This window comes from Haliaeetus albicilla, chromosome 9 (genome assembly GCF_947461875.1).
Source record: "Haliaeetus albicilla chromosome 9, bHalAlb1.1, whole genome shotgun sequence".
NCBI lineage: Eukaryota > Metazoa > Chordata > Aves > Accipitriformes > Accipitridae > Haliaeetus > Haliaeetus albicilla.
Window position 1 is genome coordinate 35,630,114 of NC_091491.1, and position 18,746 is coordinate 35,648,859.

The window sequence follows — 18,746 nt, forward strand, 5'->3', positions numbered from 1 at the left end:
CCCCTCACAAGCTCCAGCTCCAGCCCTTGCCTGCTCTGCTGGGACCCACAGGCAGTTGAAACAGCCCAAGTCAACGTGAGCTTTCAACCCCAAAGCATTACCCAGCCTTCAAGCGCTTTCCCTGCTAAGCTGTTACTGCTGCAGACTTTGCTCCATGCCAAAACCAATTGCCCTTGACAAAGCCGAGTGTAAGTCCTTCAGGTCTCCAAGTCTCCTGGGCTGAATACAGTGGGCATTTCCCTGGTCCTCCCAGTGTGCTTTTGCTCTATAATTCCCACATGCCCAGAGGCTGCAACTTTGCAAATTCTATCCCTATCCCCCAAAAGCAGAGTTGTGTGTGCTGGGGTGCTCAGAGCATGAAATACCTGCTCCAAGTGCAGTAGTTGGAGTCTGGAATTTATTGTTTTGTGAGACAGTCTAGTTTGTGGTTTCTCTCAACATGATGGTTCAGGTTAGTGTGAACACCACAGCTGGGTGATGTCTTGTTTTGATACCAAAATGACATTTGGTTTGTTTATAATAGAAAATAAATGAAAGTAAGAAACAAGTTACTTGGAATTGCAAACAGAAAATCCTCTTCTGAAGAGGTCAAATGCCCCTTTTTGTATCTTTAAAGATAAAATGTTATTGATACTGTCGCAATCCCCCTTGGAAATTTTGGGATAAGAAATACTATTATCAGATAGAAAAAGATTTTGCTGAAAAATCAGTTATCTTTCTTCTGTGAGTAACACCTCAGACACCTGGAGAAAGGCATGGTACTGGGGAAGCCTTTCAATGGTTGCACATGAGGAACACAGCTGCTCCTGACCTGCCTGAGCGGTCCAGGCCAAGGCGAAGGGTGCGATCCTGCACAAGCAGCAGCGTGTGGCACCTGGAGGAGGGAGAGGGCTGCATCTCTGGGTCTCTTGCTGCCATGCTCTGCCAGCGGCTGCTGCCACCACCTTGCTCATTCTTTGGATGCAACCGGACCTTTCTCTGGGCCTGAGCTTTTACAACCCTGGGACTTGACACAGGAAAACTCCCACTGCCAAATCCCTGCTCAGAGCACCTAAGTTTGGACAGTGATTTTTTTTGTAACCGTGCAAGAGCCATCTAAGTATCAATATGGAGAAGCTTGGCTTCATCTACTATAAACCACTTAACCTTTTCATGCTCAGTAGTACTGTCCTTGCCAGTGCCCAGGGCTTGGCACAGGACAGAGGTGACGAGCTGGCAGCGGCTGTGGAAAGCACTGGTGTGGCTCAGCTATGAACCGAGTTGCCTGACCTCAGCTCCGGATCTTCTTGCTCCCAAATTCCCAGTCCAGCCTGGCAGAGCTGGAGCTTATAGCTGCCAGTGTGTGCTTAGATACCCAAGGATAGAAAGGATGCTGTTATCAGTGCTTGTCCCTTACAAGGCATGGGCAAAATTGCACTGACTGCTCTTGGCAGGTACACAATTAACCTTGCTAATCAGCAGCTCTCAGAGGAAGGAACTGTACTGCTCCTGCAGGGAAATTCATTTTTTTACTTCAGGTTGATTGATATTCATGTACTTCAATATTTTAGCATTCTCCTGCTAAGAGTATCAGGTCTGGCTGGAGAGGAGGGATTTTTTTTCCCTGCCAGATCAAGGCAAAATTGCTCCGTGGAAGCCAGTATCTCCCTGCAAATCTGGGCTGGGAGCTGCTGGAATGCTTAAAAACACTTAAGGAAATACAGGGAAAGAAGAGAAAGGGTCAAAATCTGCTGGAAAAGCATCAAGTGAACTAAAGTAGCAGAGAGAAAAACAGGATTCAAAGTGGGATCTTTGTGGAGCCCTGGAGGTTGGCTGCATTGTGCTGTCAGCTGGTCCCATGGGCACCAGTCTAATGTGGGTCCTGCTAACTCGTGGTGATTTAAAACTCGAAGATAAACTGAGTTGGAGAGCGTTACTGTCTGTCCCAAATGCACAGAGCAGGCTTGGTTGGCAAAGCTGGTTAGAAAAGCCTGGACTTCAGTTATTCACTGCCAAAGACAGTGTATGAAGGAGCCGATGCTGCCTGCTGAACCCCTTGGCAGGACCCAGCCCCGGGGTACACCCACCGGCAGCACGAGAGCGGCTGGGCTTCGGTAGATGTTGTAGCAGGCTTCAAAAGCGAAGCTTGGCCCAAACCATGGATGTATTAAAGTTGGAACTTCTCAATATTAATTTTTCTAGAAAACACCCCGGAGAAGGAACTTTTTAGCTGCGTTGTGATTAGCAGCAAACCCCTTGTGCAAGACAGACCTGCATTTTGCTGACTTGAGTCACCTTCCAGAAATGAAAGTGAGTCCTCAAATTTGTGCAAGAAGGCCGTTCCACCCATAAGCACAAGCATATGCATTTACAGGCTATATTTATGCAGTGAAATGAACTATAATTTTTAAAGGCTGCCCTTGTGCCAGCCCATCTTATAAAAGACCATCTGAACAGGCAGATGTGGTGCTCCATCTCTCTGGCGCGCTGGTTCAAGCTACCACTGGTGCCTCGATTACTTTTACCCACCACCCTTAGCACTACAGAAATGCAGTTGAAGAGGAGAGTGGCTCTGCGTCCCAGTGCTTGCACCTCCAGGTGGCCTGCAAGATGCTCTCTATTTAATAAAATCATCACTCTAAGTTACTTTTCCCTAGCTGGATTTATCAGTTTAAACAGCTCAATTAAAAGTCAAGCAAAAAATCCTTAAGGGTGCTGTCTTTCATTACCAATGAGAAGATGAATGCTGTACAAACAGATTTCAGAGATATGACAAATAGCATTGAAAACAGACCCCAAAAATAAAAAAGAAAGGAAAAATTTCCCAAGCATCTACCTCCTCTCTACGTGTTACCCTAACCAAGCCTGGCATGACAACACAGCCCTGTGTGCCCTTGGTGGATGGGTTAAAATTGCTTCCTTGTGGCTGGTGGATCATAAAGAGGATTTGTGGTGGTACCCTGTGCGGTTCCAATCCTGCAGGGATTCAGGCCGAGGGAAAAGCATTCAGGGAGCCAGCCAACCCCATGCTCCAGGCTGCAGAGAGGTTTTTTTGCTAGAAAATCAGCCATAAACTTGCCTCTGGGGCTCATGCTTACTTTGGTAACTGTAAGGTGGCTTCAGCTGTGTATGTCAAGGCTCAGCTGTACTGAGCACTGTAAAACCAGAGCAGAAGACAGCTTCATGCCCAAAGAGGTCATGGTCTGCAGTGGGAGATCCCAGATGGACACTGCTGGGCACGGGGAGGAAACAGCTGATACTGGTTAGCATGGGAGAGACAAAAACTTTACTGTAGGGCAATTTTCTGTGTCGCTGACCTGTTCTATGAAAGGGAGCTCCTGGGTGCCCATGAAATCTTGCTGGTTTTAGTCTTTTTGGTCTCCTGCTTCCTTCTTTTTGCAATAGCCCTCTGGACCACAAAGCTAGCAGCAGGACTTCTGAGGCACCCCAAGCCCAATTACAATTACGCATGGAAGGTGAGTCTCGGGTCCAGTTTGAAACCCACAGTCAGGAGGACGCATAGAAAAGTCTTGAACTGCTACACAGTCCCTGTCCTAGTGCGCTGCTGGACTGTCTCATCTTTCACAAGACTGTGTAATATTGAGAAGGTAAATGTAATTCATTATTTTTTCCAGTTCAAAAAGCTTACGGATTTGCAACTTGCATATGCTTATTTGCTTCCCAAGAAACAGGAGATGCTACGCAGTGCAAACCTGTTATGCATTGAGGTTGCATTAATTCTTCATATTTCCTGTGCTGGAGATACTCTGAAGTCACTGAGCAGGAATTCCGTCAGATTCAAACCAAATGTTAAAAAAAAAAATAAGGTGGAGTCACAGAAAACAAGGACCAGTGAGAAAGAGTCTGTTACACCGTCTCCACTGTCTGTGAAGCAATAGTCACCAGGGGGAAAAAAGTTTTGGAACAATCCAGGTAAGTCAATTAGTTTTGCTTCATTTCTTCCTGATTGTTGCTTTGTCTTATCATGTTTCACCACATTTTGCTAGAATATGGTGATGTGCACCACGGCTGCTGCCGGTTGACAACTGATGGTAAATCCAGGTGGACACTCGTGGCTTATTGTGGGGATTTTCTGGGAAGAGTCCTTGGAGGGGAGTAGGACTTGATCTATCTGTGGGGCTGATGGCTGGTTTTGACCAGTTTCAAGTTTTTCAAGTGCACAAACACCCTGATCTTTGGCCTGGCATGTGGGTAAAGCCAGGATGAACTGGAGGAACGTGGTCTCTGGTGGCTGTAAAGTCTCTGTGTCAACAGATTTTTATTTTATTTGGGGAATGGCCAGAGATAGGGGTTTCTGGGAAAGGCTGTTTGCTGGTCTCGTTCTTGTCTCTCTGCTTTGCCTCCAAACAAGTTGTCAGACCTTTCTGGGGAGAGGTGGGGGAGTCGGGATGTGCGGGCTCCTGGAGCGGGGCTGGCGGAGGCGACCGGCCCTTCACCAGGGACCCCTTTGGCTGCGGTGGGTGGTTTGGTGACATGCTGCTTGGCTGGCGGCAGCCATCCAGGGTCAAGGGCTAAATTCAACCCTGGTGCTGGTCACTGAAGGGGGGCTGATGGGGGGCTTCTGTCCTGCAGCACTTTCCTAGGGTTTTAACACTATGGAGTTAAAAACTAAAGGTAAACTGGCCCTGCTTCCCAGGGGTCAGAAAAGTCTCAAAAAGATCAATCTGGAGCCGTCAAAATGTTTCCTTCAGGTTGTTTTTGGCACAGAGCTGACCTGCTTGGGCTGTGCCCTGCTCAGAGCAGAGCCCAGCGGTTGCGTTGCACCAGCCTGGCAGTTTTGCTGATGCTTGGCAGAGTTGAGCAGGAAAAGGATCTGCAGGATTTGGGGGAAAGGAAGGCTCTCCACCAGCGTCCCTTAACTGAATCCTCACCACCCTCCCAGGCATCAGGGCAGTGTCCTCCTCTGAAGGACAGCAGATGTGTCTCCCTCTCCCATCCTTGCTCTTACTGTTTGGTACCTTGGCTGCGACCCTACCCTGGGTACCAGAGCCTCGTAGCTAACTTTGCTTGATGCTCTGCTGCAGAAAACCAGCTTAATCTGTGTGTCTGCTGGTGTCCATCTCTGAGCTGGGCTGCTCGGGGGTTTTGTGGCTATCTCTGGACGGAACAGCTTTGTGCCCTGGAGAAGGAGCCAGGACAGTTCTGCTGGCAGAGCAACGTTTGGCAGCGGTGCAACAAGGCATTGAGGGCACACACTGAACAATGAGGGTTAAAAAAGATGTTGAAGAACGGCTCATTAACTAAAAGTCATTCAGCTGGGGCAGGGCCAGGGGTCCTGTGGAAAATGGTGTATCACTGTATAGTTAGAGCCTGTATGTACAAGCAACGCTGCATGGAGGTTATTCAGGCAGCTCTATTTCTGGCATTTTGTAACTTTTGAGTGCTTGCTTTTGCAACCTGAATAATGTTCTTTTAAGTGCAGAGTTTGGGGTTTTTTTTTAGGATGTAATTATAATCTTGTTCTACATAATTTAACAGCATTGGGGCAGGAGATTTTTATCCAAGGCTGGAAGTAATTGTCGGGCTAGCTTGTTCAACAGCTAAGGCGACACAAGGGAAGGACAAAGGTGCCTATTTCCAGTCACATAATGGAAAAAAGAACAATCCCACCCATGGGTATGCATGCACAGCTTCTGCAGTGGGTGGGATGGCTTGTGAGCTTGGTGCAATGGTTATACCATTGCCATGCTCTAGGTTGCTCCTGCAAACCACCGCATGTGAAGGATAAAGATCATCACAGATATCTGCACCGCAGATGCAGAAGAAATGAAGTGGCTATTTGGGACTTTCTCAGTGCCACATGCCTGATGGAATGCCCAGGGTGGACTGCCACCTCCTGTCCTGCTCTTGGCATGAGGTGCGAGAGCTTTGAGGGTTATCTTGGGCATGGGGCAGCAGGGTTTGGGGCTGGGGATGTTGTTCAGCCCAGCAGAAGGGTTAGTGGCCAACGACTGCATGAGAAAGCCCTGGGTGCTCCTTCCTCACAGTCCCCTTTGGGGACCCTCGAGTCATTTGTGTCAATGGGTCCACAGCAAGCTGCTGGTGGTGATGGCCAGCACCAAAGTCAAAGGGCTGGTACTACCAAAGCCTCCTTGCCCGAGCATCTGGGTTTGAGTTTGTGCTGACCCAGTTTACATGGCTCCGATGATAACAAGTGGATGGTATTTTGGCTTTGCTTCCCCTGCTTTCCTGCCTGTGTTGACCAGCACGGCCAAGTCCTCACCTGGAGAGAGGCCAGAAGGGGTGGGAGAGGAATCCAAAAGGATAAGAGGGAACAACAAATTTCCTAGATCATTAATTTGCTATTTGCGGCCAGAGTGTTATTGGCATGAGATGAAGGACTGCCAGAGATGGCAGCAGAAACCTGGGACTGCAGATGTTTTCTCTTCTTAAGGTGACTGCTTAGCAGCACAGAACTAATGGCAGGACACCAGAAAATCAGGACCAGTGAGTGCCTCCTAAATTCCTGAGCACAGACGGTGCCCAGAGAGCCGCAGGGGCTCAGGAACAGGCACCGCTTGCTGTCAGGGCAGGGACGCGCAAAGCTGCCCAGGCTCCCCTGTGCCCCTCTGACGTGGGCTGCAGTCCCTCACTCCTGGCTCAGGATTAACCTGTTGGTTGGATATATCATATAAAGCCCTCCTGGTTTTGACAGGAGAGGATCTGAATTCCCTCTAATGTGGGTTCTAATTTGGGTACTCCTTAACATGGGGAAAGCCTCCTGGATAGCTCTGCTTGGTGTCCTCCATAGGACACTTTGAGTTAAAGGAGTGAAAAATGAAGGATGATGGAGTATTAGCAGAAAATCAGGTTTTTAAATGAGGTTGATCAAATTCTCCACGCAGAGCCAACTCCATCACAGCTTCTGACTCTGCTCCCATTCACTGGACAAGACCTGTACTCAGGGCACTTGCCCGCCAGGTGTTGGGGTGTCCTTTCCCTGATGCCGTTGGGCGCTGCTGTCCCCAGAGCCCAGCCCAACATTTCTGCTGCCCTCTGTGTGGGTTTTGCAGCATTTGCAGCCCCTCCTCGCCCACTGCCCAGCTGGTGGGACCCAGGTGCTTCTGGTTTATCATGGTGCTTCTGGTTTATCATGGTGCTTCTGGTGATCACTGTGGGGATGTACCATGAGGGAACCTGAGTAGCCCGAAGCAGCTGAATATCTCGGTGCTCAGTAATGCAGCGTGTCTCAAAGGCGGCTGATCCCATGTGTCTACTCGGTGCCAGGGAGGAGGAGGAGGAGGAGGTCTGTCTTCAACTTCTTGTCTTTGATAAACAGAGGAGAAAAAATTACCAGTGAGTTCAGAGAAGGTGGAGTCAGTAGAGTCACGCTGGAAATTTTTCCATTGCAACTTTCTGCAATGTTTTTTCTGAGCTTTGCCTGACACAAACCCCTTTGACGCAGAGGTTGCTGGTAAGTTAATGATGCTGTCCCAGACCTGGTATGAGTGAATGTGAGCAGTGAGCACCTACAGAGAGCACAAGTGCAGACAGCTTTGCTGCTGGAGAAAGTACTTGCTTTCCACATCAATTCACTCATTGGGCTGCTCTTGAATCCTGATTTGTTTGAAATCAGTGGAGGTTTGGCTGCTGATTTCAGTGGACTGAGGTCAGATGTCCAGACTGGACATTCTCTTTCCTTGGAAATTTTTCTTTGTTTTGGGGTTTTGATACTGAATACTCAAAACTTTTAGCATCTGGTTCAGTGGGACTACTAAGCAGCTACTCGTTGGGAAGCAGAGATTTGTGAAGGGCCATGCATTGTGCCCATGAAATGGAATCCTGGGCATTATTTCCAAACAGGGCATGCCACCTGCACAAGAGTTTTGTGGCCTCGGACTCGCCTTTGGGTGTACCCCCAGGGACAGGTCTGTCGGCAGGAGAGGCGGTGGTAGCTGGACCAAGGGTTGTGTGTCTGGTGTGTCCTGGCTAGTCAGATCACAACACCCCGTGCTGCCCACCCAGAGGGAGGCCCCCGAACTTCTCATGCCCTGGGAAACCCCCCTGTGGAAGCAGATTATCCTCACTTCTCCAGACTAAAGCAGAACATTTGCTCATCTTTGCTATTTGTCTTTTTCCCCCGTGTGCTTTCCCACTCGTTCCTGGAGGCTGTTTAATAGAAACCTTGAACTAATGGGACTTTCCCGTGGCAGTTTACATGCTATGAAATAACCCACTCTGACAGATTTCCTGGCCTGTATTTCGCTCTCGGGTAGGAGATAATGTCTAATACTTGGAGGCTGAGACCCAGCAACTCCTTTCTGCAGGGGGTGAGAGCTAGCATGTGCTGGGGAGGGAAGAGAGAGGCTGGTGGTGGGAAACGTGCTGCTGCTGGTACTCACTTGCTTTCCTACCTGTCTTTAAGCATACGGTAAAGTGGCGCAGAGGAAGCGGTAAGTAATTACACTCCGACTCCCTCCGTGTTGGGTTTTGCAGCCTTCTGCGGTTTTAACAAACTCCTGTTGTATTGTTCAGCTGTCTTGCTGTATTAATGGCTTTGAACTCTTGCTTGTAAGGGGAGTGATCAAGGTGTTACCGCTTAGTCATCAGACTTTGCTTCCTACTTACTCCGAGATGAATGTAACAGAGCTTATGTGCACGGTGATTAAAACCATAAGTGCCTGCCACATGGAAGGGTTGCAAAGTGCTTTTCCTTTTTGCCCACTTGATTTTGGGTCTGGAACTGCCTGGCAGCCTCTGGCACAGCACATCCTTCACGTGTCATTTGGAGTTAAGTGTGCAGGTGGCTGGGCATTAAAAAGTGCTTTTATAATTGAATACAGAATAGTAACTGCAGTTATGCAACAGAGTAGCCAGGTTGGAGACTTTAAGGAGAGAGATGATGAAACCTCCCACCTTCTTCATATATATTATCACATGATATATCAGAAAATCTATCCTAGGAGACTTTCTTGAACATTTTAGCCTGAGTTGCGTGGGAAGCATGTTTTCACTTCCAGAACATTTTAGCTGTTTTTTCCTATCCTGCCTGTGGGATGAAAAATGAAAATCTTCAAAATTTTCTGCAACCTGAAAAACCTGAAAAAAATAAAGTTGGGTCAATAAAAAGAGCTCAGTGGGATAGTGGGAGATCACTCCATTGAGGTTCAAATTCTGTTTGTGTATTTTTTCCAAACCAAATTAATCTAGCTTTTGAAACAAAATGGTGTATTAGAAATGGTGTCTTTAAAAACAAAGCTAGTTTGGGGTGAACTGAGTGGCAAAACCAGTGTTTCAACAGTTTTCTAACACTTTTCCCTGAAATGTATTAGAAATGGAGGGTGCTCCTGAAAACAATAGCCATAAAGTTCGGGGGGGGGGTGTGTTGGTTTTTTTGTGGTTTTGTTTGTTTGTTTTTTTTTTGTTTGTTTGTTTGTTTTCCCAACCTATAGCAGTGCCTGATCCTGCTGTGCTGTACCAGAGGGGGTGAACATATCTGGTCCCCTAAATCTGACCTGCCTGACCCCCGGAGACACTTCTACTTCTTACCTGTTTTTCTTGAACTTCCAATGTAAACAAACCTTTTCTGTGTTTTGGGTGAGAAAGCTGATTCCCCATCTCTGCTCATCTTTTTTACGAGTCATTTGCTGCTCTTCTGCCTGGAAATGGCCACGCTTTAGCATTGCTGGACATATAGAGTTTGCAGAGCATTTTAGAATGAGCATTTCTTACCCTCTATATTACAATAAAATCACTAGGCAATGAAATACGCTAAATTCTCACCTGAATAAGTATGGTTCAGTTAAAAATATATACTCACCTACCACCTCCCCATATGAAGATGGAGAACTATAAAAAGTAGACAGGCTTGTATGGAGGGTTCTGCTAATGTTAACACATTTTTCAGTGTTCAGAGAAATTTGATTCATTTAAAAAAGCCTGGTGTGAATTCACCTGGCAGCATTTCCATTTTTTTCTTTTTTTTTTTTCCAGATCATTTCTGAAAGATGAAAAATTCCTTTGTGTGAAATGAGGTTTGTTTTACATTCAGCAACCTCAGGTCGAGGCCAAAAAAACGGCTTGTCGGGGGACCGGCACGTGGCCAGAGGCAGTGCGGCTGTGCCGGGCAGCGAGCGCGGCATCCACCCCTCCTGGCTCACCGCGATTTCTCAAAACGCAAGAGAGGACGCGGGTCGGGAGGGACAAATCATAATGGGCCAAGCGCTGCGCTGGCCACGCTTCTGGGGCTAAAATGAATCGCATGGCCTGAGCGTTCCACTTTGTGTAAAAAAAAATATTAAGGTGGTTTGGTTTAAAGCGCCCAGAGTACGTGCACACGAATTTTCCCTGGAGCGGCAGCATCTTCTGCGGGGATGTCTGCACCCAGGAGAAGAGCTGCTGTCTGGTGGCCGCTGCCCCACGCAGGTGATGCTGATGGATAAATGCTGCTTTCCTCCTTCCTGCTGCCTCCTAATTTAGTAGCTGTTGTAGTCTCTGAGGTAGGTGCTGTGCTTTACTCCAGTAATGATCAGTGATGTTCTCTGAGATGACCATCACTGAGCCTGGCTGGAGCACGGCTGGGGCTGCTGCTGGTTACGTCTGTGTGACTGATTCTGCACTTTGCTGATGGCTGAGAAAAATGGAAGAAAGGGAACGTTTTTCTGGTCTGCCGCAAAAAAAGAAAATGTTCAAAATATTCGGTGAACCGAGCAAATGCTGATAGTTTTGTTTCACATCAGAGGAACCATTATATTTATTTTTCAGGCTTTCCTAATAAAAAACCTACCCCCACCCTGGATTTTAAAAGGCAACATCAATTCAAACTGAAAAATGGAAACATCTTGTTTTCAAAACACTGACACAAAGTAATTGATGTTTACCCCTGCTTTTCACTCTTTCCTGCACAACAAAAACAATTTGGCAAATTTGTATCCAGTGGTGAGATGTTTGGGTACACCACAAACCTGCATGGTTTCTTTCTGCAAAATCGAGTGCTGGGAAGTGACAAGTGTTCAGTGGAGCAGAAAAGTGAGGTTTTTTTCCCAAATTTTTGATAGATGATGAGCACTACAGCAGCTAATGGGGAGCTGATGCTACCATGCTCAGACATTAAGTCTATGAAAAAAACTGTATTGCTGCAAAGATACTGGTTCAATCCACTTGAATGGCTGCAGCTATTTTAATAAGGGCATGACTGTATGAGAAGGGAAATTAGCTGGCCAATTTTTAGGGTGGTATTACCTTGAAATTGCCTTTCCCTTTAGAGGTTATACTAGGACAGTTGTATTGCTGTAAGGTCACAGCCCTCATAGTCAAACAAGTGCAGGAATCTGCTTGGGCCAGGTTTCACCAGCCTGTTCTTTCTCAGCAGCTTCTTCCATTGACCTCTTCTGTGGCTGGTGATGAGGACGGAGTTGAGGAGATGAAGCCAGCAGCATCCCCAGCCTTGCCTTGGGACTTTGGGACTTCTTTCCCTTTTAGTCCCTCAGGTTTGAAATCACTGCATCTTCTCAAGATGGGCAGGCTCTTGTGTTTCCTGAGCCCTCTCTCCTTTCTGTATTCACCTCAAACTCACGCTGGAGTTGGGTACGCTTGCACTCTAGGTACATTTTGTGAGATAAAGTGGTGTCTCCTCAGTTAGAAAAGCTAAACCAAAATAAGCTCTCCGTTGTCCTAGCTGGTGACATTTAGTAAGTCTGCTGCAAGGTGCCAAGTTTCAGAGTATTACGGCAGGGATGTTCACACTTCAGCTTCAGATTTAGATGTTCCAGAATAGAAATAAGACCTGACATAAATAATCTAATTAAGAAAATCACAACTATTAAAAGGCCATGTGAATTTGGCACCTGGAATACTTACGCATGTTTTAAATCCCACAGGGGTGCCTCTCATAAGCTCATAATGCCTGTGAATACTGCACCGCCATTTTCATATTGCATTTTTCCATGCCAGAGTTTTGCAGCACTTGTCATTCCCCGCTGTCCCAAATGCCCAGCTGGGACATCAAGAGGTGAAATGTTTGTGCTGGGAAGAGTCAGGACCAGTCTCAGAAACAGTGTAGATTTACTTGATCGCTGAATTTCACTACCATGTATTTCTCTTTCATTTGAGCTGCCTACAGCCACGTCAATTCCTTTTGCAGGGAATAAACATGATATCGGAATGGAGGTAGAGAAAGAAATAGCTAACATCCCCACTGAAACGCAACCTCTGTTTGGGGCAGCGGGAGTTGTCAAAAATTGTTTGCAATGTTAACGCTTCAGTAGGGGGTTAACTGTGCTAGCGATCAGGCTGATAATTCCCTTTAAAATTATTGTTTTACCTCACTCCATCCAATTACTCAAGTTGTTTTGCTATCCCACAGATCTCTCAGTTAATGTCAACAAAATGATTATAGACTGCAACAGCGTCAAGATGTTTCACCCACAGGAGCGCTGGTGAAATGTTTATGGCGCAACGTGTTGAAAGCAGCATTTGATGTGTAAATGTCAGGAACAATCAGCTTTCCTGTCACCAGAACCAAAATACACAAATACAGGCACCAAAAATGTCACATGCATGACCAAAGAGCTACTTTATCACAGGCCATGTAAATTGTCGTGTAAATGGCCAACAGCAGTGTTGGAAATGGTGTGAAAAAGCCACCACAGCCCTTTGCTGGCGAAGCTGTGCACTATTTCTGACTTGTGAATCGCGATCGACAGCGTGGTCCTTCCTTCGGCATCGATGAGTGAGCTGATGGTGGGGAGAGATGGACGAGGGACAACGGAGGATGGCGACACCAAACACAGATCAAACCTCTCTGCTTGAGGGGAAATCAACTTTATAAAGGATGAAGATACACCCTGGGACCCACCTGGACTATCTAGAAGTGGGTCAGGATGCCTCCTTGGCTGTGTGGCTCCTGGGGCCTCACCTAGATCCCTCCCTTTTCGGCAAAACCTGCAGAATAAGGTTTTGTAACAATGATGACCATCTGCAGCCCGGACCCCCTCGTGTCATGGGGACCAGGCAACGAATCCCGGTGTCCCCGCGTGGTGGTACCACCGAAGATACGACAGTCCCGTGCCTGTGCAGTGGAGCAGTGGGGTTCTGCGGCAGCAGGGCCGGGGTCCCCCATCTCCATCCCCCCATCCACGCTGGCACCGGGGGTAAGTCACGTTTTCTGCTGCCGGTCAGGTGGTTGAATAAAAGTTGTTGGCAGTCCACTAAAGACTTTGCGACTCCAGTCCCACTGATGCCGAGGGTGCCCAGATCCACTGACAGTGGTTTCTGCGAATCCCCCAGATTGATTAAACCCACATTTTTGCAAATAAACCTTTATGAATTTTCTGTTGCATCAGCATTCCTCATTGCTTGGTAATAGAACCTACAAAGAAAAGTCTGATGAAACAAGTCAGATCTGAAGGCAGAAGATATTGAAATCCGAAAGATTTAATTTAATATTTTATTACATATTTTTGGAGCCCCATTATACCCCCACCCTCCAAGAATTTATTTACCTAAAGAAAATTATACTACTGATTACAAGATTGCAGGTTCATTTTCACTGCTGAGAACTCATTTCTTTTACAGCTCACATTACACTTGCATGACTTGTAAAGTTTTGTAATACCTTGAAATTTTTAATGTTACATTGTGGAAAGGTACTTATATATAGATGAACTAGGCAGAATACTTGCTTTGCAGTCTTTTTGAGGGGGGGAAAAAGTTAGTTTCTTGGTTTGAATAGGCCTGTAAATGGTTTCTTTGAGCTATCGGATAGTGAGTTCACAGGGTGCTCACAGGAGCTGCCTTGCGTTTGTCCTTCAGGCTGAGTGCAAAGGGAGAAACTGCGAGAGGTGTTTTTAAAACGTAACATAAGAAGGAATGCTTTCTATAGGAGAATAGAAATAAATTATGCAGAAATCGTGACTATAGTGTGCATGAAATTATACTGGCAAGGTTCCCCATGGTAAATATTTGACAGATAGGACAATTTCTTAGTCAGAATCTCAGTTTTTCCAACAAATCATTGCACTTGGGCCTTTTAAATCATAATTCACGTCAGCCAGCACTGCATACTGAGTTAAGGTCAGAAGAGATTTCCAGATGTGTTGTGATGATTATCTAACTATTCAGTTAACAGAGCCATAGTATTGGATGAGATTTTTGTCAATTCTGATGTCACAGCAACAGAGACCTTTGACTGAAACAACATCATGAATATTGGATAAGATCCTGCAGTGCTGGTCCTCCGTGTTATGTTATTATCCAAGGATGAAGGTTATAAATACATGAGTGATACTGTACACTTTCCAGTTGGTAAAAACAAAGAACCCTCCCCCCATAATCAAGTTCCAATACACAACTAGATATAATATAGCTTTTTCTTTATATATATATCTGTATATATATCAAGTAAAAAAATCTAAAATAGTTGGAAGTAAAAAATGAAAAAATAGCTGATTGTGTTATTTTTTCTTTACAGTGATATGGTAGCAAATACAAGACAAATGAGTAATAAACCTTTACATAAGGTGTTCTGGTCCCATCTCCATCAACAGGGCTCAGACTAGAATAGAAAATGGAACAAGGTGATTTTTGTTTTTTTGGCTACAGCTTCTGCAAGTGACAAAGACGATGTTGATAAGACAGAAGGAAATTATAGCACTAAATAAAACTCCAAAGTGTTTTCCAAAAGACCTTAAACACCATAGGGTAAAATTTACTTCTGAACTGGGGGAGCAAACACAAAGCATCACCAAGTCCTGGAAATACTGTCTGCTTATCCTGGCCTCAAAACATGACCCTTTTGTGCCATCTTACCATAAAAAAAACCCATCAATGCTTTCTCTCTACCCCCCCCCCCCCAGCCAATAACAAAAAAGCAAAGCCACAAATCCATTGAATGGACCGAGCCAGACATGAGACCTCAGTGACGTGCAAGTGGTTGGCTGCCCAATGTCCAGCGGTGAATTTCCCCCAGAATCCTTTACACTGAAAGTGTCAATTGATTAAGCTTGGCAAATGGTCGCACTGAGCCCTATGTTGGCCATACAAAAGAAAGAAGTACTAGTCTCAGCATAAAACAAGATCATATAGACAGTCAACACAAAACAGCATTTTTTCCAGTTGTCTGCATAATAATAACATCATGTTTGCATATAGAACAGCTTTTGCATTATTGCTCTACTTATAAGAATATAGTAAGGAACTTATAACAGACTTGCACATTACAAACTTAAGGTTCTTTGGTGAAGAATGAGAAAACAGTATTTTCGCTGTAATTAAATCTCAGAGAAGTTTTTGTTTTTATCTGTTGATCCTTTGGATTCTCTCACAGAGGAGGGAAAGGTATTGAGTCAGCTTTACCATCGCGACGATGGCGACCCCGCCGATCATCATGCAGGTGGGCCAGAAGAGGGAGTGGAACAGCACGTTGGAGCTGTACAGTTTGGTTAATATCACATTCTTCTGAACGCCTTCGGGGTCGTAGAAGCAGGAGAAGCGTTGGTACTTTCTGAAGTTTTCCATCACTACGTTCACCAGCGACATGGATTCCTCATAATTCTTGCCACACTTGGGTATGTATGAACACTGGGAAGAAATTAGAGGGAGAAAAATGTATCTCCAAACCGGGTACAATGTCTGTTTTCAGGTGGCAAGCAGGAAAATCTCAAGATGATTATGCTTTTCATAATAGGAGTGGAATACTATTAAGCTAATAATAAATTTATCAGAGACAAAACTCAATATTTTGCACATCTACAGAATTTCCCATTGGAGAACCTCCAAGTGCTGTACAAACATTAATGCTTTAATCTGCACAGCGGCCTTTTGAGATAGGTGAATATATTATTATTGCTAATTTACACATGCAAAAATGGAACTGATGAAGTACCTCTTCATCTTAAGTGGCATGCATATGCTCACAGTTAGATGAGTAATTGACTCTCTGTAAATACAAATCGGTAGTTTAGATCTCACTTGGATCAGATCAAAGTGATCGTAGCAGGCACAGGAGTTCACTCGCAGAGGAGGAGGCTGACGAGAGACCTTTATACAAACTTTCCTGTGTAATTTGTAATTTTACAAGGGGTAACGCCTCGATTAGGGACAAATAGGAGAAAACACAGTTTTCCTGCTGACAGCCCAGAAGCCTTTCATTCAACCTCTAGCTGAAGATCAGCCTGGCTACCAGGACAGCTCTTAGTCTTTGTTTTGCTCTTGACCCCAGCGTAAGTCCAACACTTCCTTATCTCTGAAGATGCTGCTTGTATTTCAGTCTCAGTCACAATGAAAAGAAGATTTGGGAGTGGCTCTACCTAACACCTTTTCAACCTAGCATTCCCAAAGAATATAAAAGACAAGTTAAATAAAAAACTAACTCATGGAGTCCATGCATTGAAGATATTCCATGGAACATGCAGGACAGTGGCCCTGGGTTGAGATGACCATTCCCTGCAAAGAGCTAGTGTGGGCTGGTGAGGCGTTGAGCAGACACATAAGGATTGAGGCCACATCTGGATTTTGACCTAGAGCATCTGGATTTTGACCTGAATTTGCTGTTGCTGCTGCTGGTCTGGAAGAGGATTGATGGGAGCAGCCCAGGGCCCCGCACTCCCTCCTGTCTTCTAGACACTTACGCCCCTCCACACCTGAAGGTTTTCTACACCTGCACAGGATTTTGATTAAATTCTCTAGCTAGGCAAGAACTGCTTCAGGAGGGGTGGAAATCTGCTGCTTAACTTCTCATTGAATGTGCACAGGGGGACCCAGAAGGTCAGCACTGCCTCGCAGTTACCAGGTGGTCGTGGGTCCCCGTCATGCTCCCTGCCTGCCCAGCTGAACCTGCTTGTCCTGGGTGAGCACCTAAAGTAGCTCCAGATAATTTAATGACAGAAAGTGAGTTTTGCAAAGGAAAAAAGGGGGTTTGATTAAAATAATGTGATCCATGGGTTTTGATTATTATTATTGTTTTAATGTATATACTTTATAAATGTTCCTCCGTTCTTTTTCATGACTATGCTGTGACTTTTTTGTAACATACTGCGACAAATCTCTAGTCCTAATAACGATCAAAGGATTAACCTCGTAACAGGATTTGATTGATTCATTGGCAAGTTTATTAGCACAGAATATGATTTGAAGCGCGGCAGAAAGATTGTCTGGCTCTAGCAGGCTGGAGCATTAAGGGTAGAGCATGGCAGCACTGCCATTATGAATATTTCATAGAGCTCTAGAAATTAGAGATGGAAAATATCAGAGCAGTAATATCTCATCCATTTTCCTGCTGGTGCCAGTCTGCTCCCTCCAGGATATTCCCTTGCACTCTGCCCAGCTTTGTCTTAAATGTCCAAAGCCACAAGCTCTCTTCCAGTGCCTATGACTCTTAATAGATCATAATCTAATAAGTAGAGGAAATTTCTCAGCAAAGGGTACCTCATTTTCATTTACTAAGTTATGTGCTATCACTGTTGTAACAGCAGTATTTCCAGCTCAGATTTTTTTTTTTCTTGGATCTTTGGTGCTATACATTTTTGTTTCTTGAAGTCTCTTGAAGTATCCTGAGGGAGGAGATTAAATGAGGACTTGGCCACTCTTGCCAAAGTCCAGCCCTTCCCCCTTGACAGAAAACAGCAGGCACATAAAAGCCCTAATGATGACGGATTCCTGGACTCCAAGTCTGAGGAAGGGTCCCAAGAGTGCAGCGGAGGGAGGTCTGACTTCCTTCAAGTCCGACTATTTTCCAAGCATTTCTAGAGGAGACCTGATGCTGAAGCAGAACTTGAGCTGTTGCCTCCTACACCTGATGGCACAGAGCCATGAGCCGTGTCGGGCTGGTTGGGCTGCCCGTGCCAAGAGGGTCTGATAGCATGAAGCTGTGAAATGCAGTTGTGCAAGGGAGGTTGATTTACTTTGCCTCCCAGCCAGGCTCCTTGTGCTGAAACCGTCTCCCATGTGCTCTCCAGGACATGGTTGCCCTTTAGTCCATGTGCTATCTGCCTCATTCCAGTCCTCCTGAGCTCCTGGAGGCATCTTGGCTTCAGCTTTGAGGAGCTCCTCCGCACAAGGACCCTCCGTGTGCATTAAGTCGTGGTTGTGGGGTGCTGCTGGCCTCCTTCCATGCCTCGGCTTCCCCAGCGAGATCCCAGGGATAGCGGAGGGCTGGCTCTGCTGTGCTGGTGTCTGCAATGTTGTATGGGTGAACAAGTAGGTAGACATGGATAATGGGATGTTTTGATGTTTTCTTTTGTTTGATCTTCATTTAGTTTTCTCCAGTGCCTGGCAGGGAATTTTATACCCACAATTGTTATGCTGTACCTGTGAATGTAGACTACTAAATCTATGCTGTTTTATTATAACTCTGCATTGTCAAACACTTCGAAATCTGCAAATCTGAAAGTAAACAATGTCTGGCTCTCTACCTCAAGTGAGGATTCTGTGATACAACGTGAGAAAAGTGGTTCTTGTGTTACTTGCAATCTGATCACAAGAAGAACATACTAGACAGTTACAAAGACAACCGGTTATTACATTTCCAGCTCTACTTTCCTGATTTAAAGGATTGGGTAGGTAGCTTGTATGAACTACCTCTGGACAAGTCCAGTCCAATGCCCTGATCAGTGCAGAATTGCTCAGGAACTTGTCCAGTCAAGTTATGAATATCTCCAAGGATGGAGATCACACAAAATCTCCAGGCAAGCTGGAGGCAGCTTCATTTAAATCAAGGACGTTACATTGAAAACGCTGTTGCCAGAAAAGCCCCCAGTTCAGGCTGGGCAGTGGATATCTCTTTACATCTCTTTTGGAAAGTGCAACAG

At 45.7% G+C, this 18,746-nt stretch overlaps 1 protein-coding gene across 10 annotated transcripts in view; it reads right to left on the reverse strand.

Annotated features, from left to right (window-relative positions):
- Positions 1 to 13,358: 13,358 nt before the first annotated feature.
- KCNMB2 (potassium calcium-activated channel subfamily M regulatory beta subunit 2) overlaps positions 13,359 to 18,746 on the reverse strand; it is a 155,075-nt gene continuing 149,687 nt past the window's right edge. For all 10 annotated transcript variants that reach the window (XM_069792689.1, XM_069792686.1, XM_069792694.1 and 7 more), the window contains one exon: positions 13,359 to 15,519. In XM_069792689.1, coding sequence (XP_069648790.1) covers positions 15,235 to 15,519 — 285 coding nt within the window. In that variant the 3' untranslated portion in view covers positions 13,359 to 15,234. The remainder of the gene's footprint in view (positions 15,520 to 18,746) is intronic.